The sequence below is a fragment of the Anneissia japonica genome, unplaced genomic scaffold (genome assembly GCF_011630105.1).
Source record: "Anneissia japonica isolate Jap-2015-1 unplaced genomic scaffold, ASM1163010v1 scaffold284991_len216595_cov187, whole genome shotgun sequence".
NCBI classification, from domain to species: Eukaryota; Metazoa; Echinodermata; class Crinoidea; order Comatulida; family Comatulidae; genus Anneissia; species Anneissia japonica.
This window is the reverse complement of record NW_022758676.1, coordinates 134,847-144,390: the sequence shown is the minus strand read 5'-3', so window position 1 is coordinate 144,390 and position 9,544 is coordinate 134,847. Positions and strand designations below refer to the sequence as shown.

The following is a 9,544-nucleotide window of genomic DNA, read 5'->3' as shown; positions in this document are numbered from 1 at the left end:
AAGGTTTGAACCTCTGACCTCAAAGCTGAGTGACCAAAATGCAACCACTGTACCAACCACTCTCACGATACGCCAGAGAGTCCCAGACAATGTTTAAACATTACATTTGCATTGATTAACAATGACGTACAGTAGATTAAAGTGGTGCTGACACTAAGTTGAAAAATAAATTGATTAATTTTTATATTACAATTTACAGGTCACCCTCCAACTAAAGACCACTTTTGGGACTAGGGTTTTCATTGTCTTAAAAAATTTAATAGAAGCTTTTTCTTTAGAACAAATATTTTTGAAAAGATAAAAGATATATTTGGGGCTGCAGAAATGTGGTCTTTAATTGGAGGTGGTCTTTCATTGGAAGAACTTTAATTAGAGGGACACCTGTATTAGTTTCCAATTGAAAATTACAGTAGAGCAAAAATATATTCCTTGCCAATTAGCAGCTCTGACTTATAAAATACCAAAGTCAGTCTACATAATCTTCAATTTCTGCAAGCAAATTAAAAGATTTTTTATATTAAAATTAACATTAATGAAAACTGATTGATATTTATCTGAATTACTGTGTGTTGAATGTTGATGTGATGTGGTTCTTTTAAATGTTCAATTCAAATTATTTTTTTAGAATAATATAAACAGTAACCTACAGGTACAGTAGATTGTTCTTGTTAAAACAGTGATCAGCACATGCAATAAATAACATAAGCCAAGACTTTTTAATACCTAGTTTAGCAAACTTATTTTTCTATCGATCCTCAAAGGAGGGAGGAAAAAGATAAAAATTGTTTTCTTATTCTAGGCAGATGAGAAATTTAAAATAGTTACATGTACTGATTATGGTAAACGATGCGATATGCGATTTATATAATTAAGGAACAAATATGCAGTATATATCTTATTTTTGAAAATTTCAGGTGTGCGGAGGGCGCAATAAAAATAAATACATTTTTTTCTACTATTTTTCATGACGGAGGGTACACTAACTGGCCAAAAATTTAATTTTGTTTTTATTAAAATTCACCATTATTGGCGGTTCGAGGGTTTACTAAACAAGGTATAAAAGTCTTGTCTTAAGGTCTCTTGGTTTCATTAATATATATTTGAATGATTTTATGCTGTATACAATTTTTTGCTTTATATTATTAGCCTTCTCCACCCACTGGAATATTTATTTATTCATCTGCAATATCTTGGTATGACAAGCCTAGAACATAGATTTGAGTTTAAAAATTGCTCGAATGATACCTCAAAGCCAGCTCAAATTTGCGCAGAAAATCGCTAGGAAAAAAGGTGCACAGAATACTAATTACAGTACTGCATAATACATTATTTAAGATTAGGTCAAAACCTAATTTTCAGAAAAATTTGTTAGTCTGGAATTGCCGTACTCGCGTGAATAAGCGCCCCGTTTGAATAAGCGCCCCTCCTAACTTGAAAATTTCTTCAAGCGCCCTGTCTGAATAAGCGCCCCCCTTCTAATATGAATAAACACCCCCTCAATAATCCAATCAATCCTGAGACTGGATGTTGGCATGATTTGAGGTGTGGAGTGGAATCACATTCCCCTTTAGTCAATATCAAAATGAGGATATTTACAGTATCTTGGACAGATGAGAACTCCCTGGACAGACAGTATATTTCATCATCTTCTTGCATTTGTCCATAGCCTAGTCCTCCTACTCCTTTTCTGGCAAATTGCACCTTTTACACATTTTCATCCTAGTTTTCAAGAAAACCTGCAATGATCATACCATCCTGCTATCTTAATCGGCCGATGGCCAACAAGCTAACCACCACCACTAATTTTATCTGCTATTTTGCTGTTATGTAATACTGTACTCACAACATTCTTGTCATGACAAGCCTTGCTTATCTTTTCCGCCGCACCACCATTCATAATTTGCGATTTCCTGATGTCCTTATATAATTGTTTTTCATTCAAAATGTGCCTCTTGAATTTAATAAGTTCTCATAAGAACCCCTCGATTTTCATCTATTTCCATAAGCGCCCCCTCAATTTCCACTCTGTTTTCATAAGCGCCCCGTTCGAATATGCACCCCTCAAAAAGTGCAAAAATATTTTAAGCGCCTGGGCGCTTATTCGCACGAGTACGGTAATACTGTAAAATCTGGAATTGAAGCCCAGTGGGCTTACTGTAATCTCTAGATGAAGCCCATCTCGAATTGAAGCCCCCTCTTGTTTGCAAAATTAGCCTCAAAAAGAGGCCCATCTCAAAAAGACAACCATGGGCTTCTTTTCAAGATAGCATAGTACTGTACATACTGTACACTGTTCATGAATTTCAGAAAACAAAATAAATTAAATACAAGCTTGGTTTTTACAGTAGTTTAGGCGATTTAATGCCAGTTGAATACACTCCATGATACAGATTGATGTTACAGTGGCCTTATTTATTGTTTTAGAAGTACAAATTTACAAAACTTTACAGCATTCATTTTGAAAAGAAGCTTATCCAAAGTTCGCAAAAAAAAGAAGCCCAGGGCTTCAATTCAAGGTTTTACGGTATTCTTTGTGAAGTTTTTGTATACTGCAGAAATTTTTTATCAGCTGATAGTTTCATTACCCATTTTTTCTTTCTTCATTTTCATATTAAATATGAAAATATAAAGAACATACATACTGTAGTACTGTAGCATCTGATCACTTAATTTATTACAGCAACTCTCTTATTTCCCAGGTAACTTAAAAACTCTGTTCAATATCAATAAACATCTTCTGAAATTATTATTTAAAAATGTATTTAGTTTTCTATTTTTTGTTCAATTATATCTTTTTTTTGTAGGAATAGGAGTGCTTGTTTACTCAAGGTCACAAAATGTGACAATTGTGTCTACGAGTGGAATTCTTTTTCTTTTTAATTTTATTCATCTAGTTTAATTTCACAACACAGACAATTTCATTAAAGAATCAAACAACACTTTTTCAAAATTTTATTCTCTAAAGAATAGGATATTACAATAATTTATTTGGCTGGCATGAAAATAGGTGAATATGAATCCCTAATCCACAGTCTTCACTAATTTTACTATATTACACCTACTGTACAATGAGACCTTATTACAAATTTTACTCAAATTGAATATAAAATATATAAAGTTTGAAATTATGTAAGATATGAAAGTTGATAAAAATATTATAAAGGCAAATTACAAATTGAACTGTTGTCATCAGCAGTTAACACCATTTCAGATGATACCTGGAAATGTTGGGCACACATGTACTGTATATATACATATACACATGCTTTCCAAATTTAGTCTGTAACCCTGCTTTTTAAAAAATATTTTCCTATATGGTAACACTATTATTTTAGACCTTTGGTTCATTGAATAAATTTTATACTCTGTCATTTGCATCTTGATATTCTTTGGACATGAAATTTATCATTAAAAAATCACAAGTGTGTTTATAATGACCAACATACCATATATTCAATATCTACCACTTGCATTTTGGAATAAAAATTCTATTTATACGATTCTGAATGAACTGAAGATTGTATTGAAATCTAGTTTCAAAATGCTAATGGTATACTGAGGTTTACTTTACAAGGCCTAGTATGAACTTTGATGGTCTACAGTTGGCTAGATCAGTGGCTCCTAAACTTTTTGCATTCACAGGCCCCTTGGAATAGCTATTTCATTATTGATAACTAAACTCTTAATGACTAAACTCTTAATGACTAGCAGTAAGATGAGAAAAACAATGGAATCGGGAAAAATTGGTCTAAATTTTTAGCGGACCCCATAATTATGTGCAGAGTAGACCATTTTAATTTGGCAAACCCCACACATGTTGCGAACCATTTGGGCTTTTTGGCTTGAAACAAGGTCCGGTCTACTATTTACATTTTCTAGTCCTCGGGTTTAAACCAAAAATGAATAAATTACAAGTTTAAGGTGGATGGCTTACATCAGAGAAACTAGTAGACCTTAATATGATATGCAGTATTGATTATATGTACTCTTAATAAGCTATTTTTAAATAACTTTTGAAAAGAATTTAATGCAAGATTTTACTTCAGTATACTATATAAGATATACAGGGGTGGTGCCAGATGGGGAGGAGAAAGAAAAATTATATGTATTATCTACATAACAGTAGACTCTATAAAATTGATAAAACAAGCCTTTGAAACTTCTAAATTGTCATATTTTTTTGGGTGCTTCAACCTTCAAAACTGTTTGAGTGATGCCACACCCACTTTCCTCTCATCAGGGACACCAGGCCCCCTCCACTCCATCGGGCAAATCCTGCCACCACCCCTCAAGATTGAGTGATGTATGTTTAGTGAGAGTGATTATAATGAATGTGTATGTCCGTGTTTTATCTTCACTACTGAAAGAAAATTGAATAAAAAATAAATACTGTTTTATACCAATATTATTATCTTTAGTTAAGTTTCATAATTTTATAAATACTAAGGCAAAAAACATATTTTACAACATACCACTTTCCACAACAGTTTTGATCATCATTATGTTTTTTGGCTAAGTAAAACCAAAATATATTAAAAGCCAACTGAAATCACTTGAACAATAATAATCATGGTTACATTGCAGAAAATCACTGTGATGATCGTGTTTATCTGTAATATATGTGTTCAAATGGCCTTGTAAACAGAGTTAGTAACTGCGATGATTTGACACAGTTACCTCTGCATCGCAGCGGTGTTAACATAGATCATCGACGTGATCTTTATGCAAATTAGCTGTTGTTTGACCTGTGTGAGTCATCACCAGAATTCCCTGTTGATAAACAGCGTGAATAGCATTATTATTGTTTGAAAAATTATGTTTTTATCAAATTAGATACATTTTTGACAGAGAGTTTCAAAACAAGCAGGAATGCGCGCATTTTTTTCAGGTCAGTTTTAATCATGTGACTGCCGGGTACAACCGATAGTTTTTTATCGTGTAGACGTGCACCTGCAGATCATCGGTGTTACCTATTTGATGGCAAACGGCTGTGTAAACAAGGTTATAATTATTATATTATATAAGGTTATTATTATCTCAACAATATGATCCCTCAATTTGTTCAAGTTAATCAGAAAATTGGTCATTGAGTGAATAAAACCTTTATGTAAAAAAATAACACAGCATACGAGTATGCCTTTCACACACAGTACTATATGTTTCATTATTTGATATACAGTATCTTAAGAAATTGCACTATATACTACTGTACAGGAGAAAAGTTATTACCATAATTGAAATATTAAAAAACAAAGCATTGATCCCTAAATTTTTAGGTTCAAAACTATATGGCATGCACAACAGTGGCTCCAAAATCTACACTCAAGGGCACAGCTGTTTACAGAGGCCTGACCATTTGCAGCGAAGGCCAGCAGGGCCACCAGGCATCGCTTGACCGGGTGGAGGACCAGGAGGCTACTCCTCATCATCAGAGAAACTCAGTATTTTTGGGCCATTTTCAAGCAGTTCTGATGAGACAATATTACATGGTCAAAGACTTGTATCATTTTTGGTCTGATGAGTAATGGCCGTCAGGTTGCTGTCTGTCTAGGGCTCGAGCCCCTTCATTTCTCTCACCAGCAATGCCACTCTGCATGCCTTTTTACCTACCCCGGCACCTCTAACTTAAAGACTATGTACTGATTATACTGATGATACATGTACACCTACACTATCTTCTATTCTAAATGTTGCACTGTGTTACTATTTGGGAATGCCAACGCTTTCCCGGTGGTTTCTCATGGCATGAGCATGCCAGTCCAGCTGAGTGATTAGTCTCTTGGCTCCGGACTCCATGTGATCATTCTGTGGGTTGCCTTCTTCATCCAGACTTTTATTAGCCTGAGGGATTCCAAATATATTTGAAACACTGAGACATCCGATTTCACCTAAAAGTGCCCTGAGCTGTATGGCTGCTCTCATACCTCCATATTGCCCTGAAATACAAAGTTTAGTCAACAAGGTTTACCTTTGCTTCATTGCCTTTAAACTAATTTTGATAATGTATGTAATGTACAGTATAATGAAATTAACTTAAATTTGTTATAACCCATACATTAATCTGTGCACCATAAACTTAAATATATAAATCCAAAAGGATGAAAAAAACCAAATTGGCATCATCAGGATTTAAAGGCGATCTAGACTTCTGACATACTGCTCTAACTGACTGCAAAAGTTCCAACCCTTCCAATTCAATTAAGTTTCTCCCAAATTTACATGCAATCTCCCGGTCACCCAAATTTTGTTGCATTCACCAGAATTTTCCAAAAACCACCATAAAGCATTTTGGTGCCAATAATTGAGTATTTCTGTACCAATTTCTCCTTTGTGCATCAACTTTATCAATGATGTTGGCGTACAAAGAATTTCCGTGTGTTGCTGACACCTAGGAAGATTAGATTAGATTTCAAACATTTCTGGGGTGGGGGCACACTTCACCAGGTCACGTCCAGTCTCCCAAATTTTGAGTTGGAACGTCCATGACTGAGTATGGGCTCAGCTGCTAGTCCTCAGATAACCCAAAACCAATGTTTACACTCTCCCAATGGACAAAATAGTTTTCTCTCTCATTTGGTATAGTCCAGTCAATAATCACCTTAACCATGGTACAAGCTCCTACCTCAACGAAACTCAAACCGTAGGTCCTTTATATATTAGAAAAATCATATCTTGATGTTGCATCATACAAAAAGTGGGATTTAAGGAAAAGAGGTAACTTTTATAACCAGATTTTAGCCGCTTGTCATTGCTTGTCATCGTTGGACTTTTCGGGGGCTTCTTCAAGACCTTTTAATCGAAACTCGACCACGCCAACTTTGCTTTCATTGGGGAAATCTGACCCCTCGTCGGGGCATCGCCCCCCTCCCCCCGTCGGGCAAACCCTGGCGCCACTCCTGTTTTGCATGACTAGACAATCATGGATATTAATATGTAATAATTAATATATTAAAAGTAGACCTATCATCGTCGCCCACAATTACTGTGCAAAACTTAAGACTGCAGAAGGCAATTAATGTATTCAAAAATTAATGATAAAACAATAATATATTTTTATTCTAAATACAAAAGAAAAAAATAGTGAACGTGACAAATAGCCAATGAAGATAAAAAAAAAAAAGAACTACCATGGGCTAGATATTAATTTATGGTGAAAAACATCCCAATTGTACTTTGCAAACCAATGGGACCCAGTGGGTCATGCTTAGTTATTATGAACATGAGGCAATAAACAACATTGACATAACCATACCGTTGCTTCGCTTGTTTAAAAAAAAAAAAATTGATCCGATTAAGGGCGTAGTTTATTTTATATGGAAGGCCACGTTAACTTTTTTTTTAACTCGCACTTATTTATAGTTATTCTTCAGCTTTTTTAGAGATTTTTATGATTAAAAATATATCGTCATACAGTATTTATGTATTTATACTGTATCAAATTTCATTGTGATACTAGTAATTTTTAGCGAAGGTATCATTTAGCTAATAGGTTTTGTAGAGACGCAAATGGCGTATTGTTATATTTATTCTCGTGCGTCATTTCTCGAGGTAAACAATCAACGGTAACAAGCGGCTAATATCTGGTTATCAAAGTTGCTTTTTTTCCTTAAATCCCACTTTTTGTATGACGCAACATCAAGATATGATCTTTCCAATATATAAAGTACCTACTACTGTACGGTTGAGTTTCGTTGAGGTAGGAACTTATACCATGGTTAAGGTGATTTTTGACTGGACTTTAGTATAAAAGCAAACTTATGTAAACAAACAGGGATAAAACTCCATAAAAAAGTTTTCATAATCTTAATGTATTTTTTGTGTAGCCCATCCTCAATTGTTGACTAGGGAGTACACGACAAATGATACATTTACAATACAAAGAAACTATGCATTTCCCACCTATTGTGCTCTCATGCATAAAGACCACAGAACAACTCACCTGGGGAGTAGCAGACAATTGCTGAAGGTTTGTATGAAAAGGAACTGCCAGGGAAGTAATCCAACAAATTTGAAAGTGCTGGTGGGATGGAGTGGTTGTACTCTCCAGATACCATGACATATCCATCAGCTGTCTTCACTCTCTGTCCAAGATCAACCAGTAATGGTGGAGCCTCTGACTGATCTCTGTAGAAGTGGAGAGGTTTTTTGAGCAGAGGTAAATCTAACTCTTGAGCATCTGGAAAAAAACAAGAATTTATTGATTAAACTTTCAAATAATAAAAATTAAAAAAAACCAATAGCATAAAAATGCAATATAATAATGTATTTATTAAACCTCCTTTCTAGGAGTATTAGTGGTATCTGTACTTTTTTTTTCTCAATGTTTTTAGCTACTCCAAATGTGATTTAAAATTATTGTTCTATTTAAATTCTGGTCCAACTGCTGTACTACAGGTATGGAATATCCTCAATGATCATTAACATATTAGTAGGATCTGTTAACATCATCAGTATTAGCAAAAGGTTCAGGAATAACTTGGTATTGAGCTCTTCAATAGACCAGTGTCAATCAAACTTAACAACTGACCAATCAGAACAGGGCCAGGAATATGCGCATGTCTAACAAGCACACATGCTCTCCCACAAATGCACACATTTGCATATGTTTTGTGGGACCTAAGCAACAACATCCAAGGGGCGGGGCTAGTATTGGACTGAATACTATGTATTTCGAATAATAATTTGGAAAAATGATGAGTAGCAACTACAGTACAGTAAAGCATATTGCTGCAACTGGATAACAACAAAATCTACCTTACATTTACATAGCCACAATGTCCTTCATCTTCTTTCCCCCGTCGAGGAAAAACAAAAGGTTTGTCAGGGAATTAAAAAATATTTAAATATATCATAGATCTAATCTTCATTTAGGCCCAGCACATCTTCTTTACTAAGCTACTGTACAATTGTGTTAACTTTTTATCATGGATATGATGCTTGGAATGTTGATATAGTGAAATTGAGTTCAAGTTGAAATTTTTCAGCAGTTTTTTACCATTATAATAATAAAACAAAATGTTATGTGCACAAAGCTAAAATATTAAGCTGCATTTTCTTTGCTTTTTAGGTTAATCCTGCAGGAAGCAACTGTGTTTCACACTGATCTAGTGCTCATTTGACCTTAGCTGCATCTTTGTGGTACTAATCTGGATAAATCTTTTAAATGTGAACAGCAAATTAATGAGATTAAAGAGGTCACATTTCAAACTAAATATTAAAGTAGGTTTCATATATTGGGCAAGTCAGTGTGTGAGATGTTCCTTATCCACGATTTTGTTCCTAGAACCAAGTCTTCTTGGAAACAAACTTAAAACCTAGGTCTGGTAAAGCCTACACACCTGGCATGTGTGCATTGCATGAGTAGGGAGGGTTCATGTTATCTCAATGGTGCCAGGAGAAATCCAGGGAGAAAAAGGAGGTCCCGCTCAAAAGAGAGAAAAAAAGAAAAAAGAAATTATTATAGAGGGGATCACAGTACTCCAAAACATGCTATCGATAAATTCACTTGTCAAATGTCAACTAAACACATAGTTGTTGTGTGTGT

At 34.6% G+C, this 9,544-nt stretch overlaps 1 protein-coding gene across 1 annotated transcript in view; it reads right to left on the bottom strand.

The window, feature by feature from the left end:
- Positions 1–2,935: 2,935 nt before the first annotated feature.
- LOC117125314 (NADPH azoreductase-like) overlaps positions 2,936–9,544 on the bottom strand; it is a 10,038-nt gene continuing 3,429 nt past the window's right edge. The window contains exons 2-3 of the mRNA XM_033271781.1: positions 7,940–8,176; positions 2,936–5,936 (exon numbers count right to left, since the gene is read on the bottom strand). Of these exons, the coding sequence (XP_033127672.1) occupies positions 5,704–5,936; positions 7,940–8,176 (470 nt within the window). The 3' untranslated portion in view covers positions 2,936–5,703. The remainder of the gene's footprint in view (positions 5,937–7,939; positions 8,177–9,544) is intronic.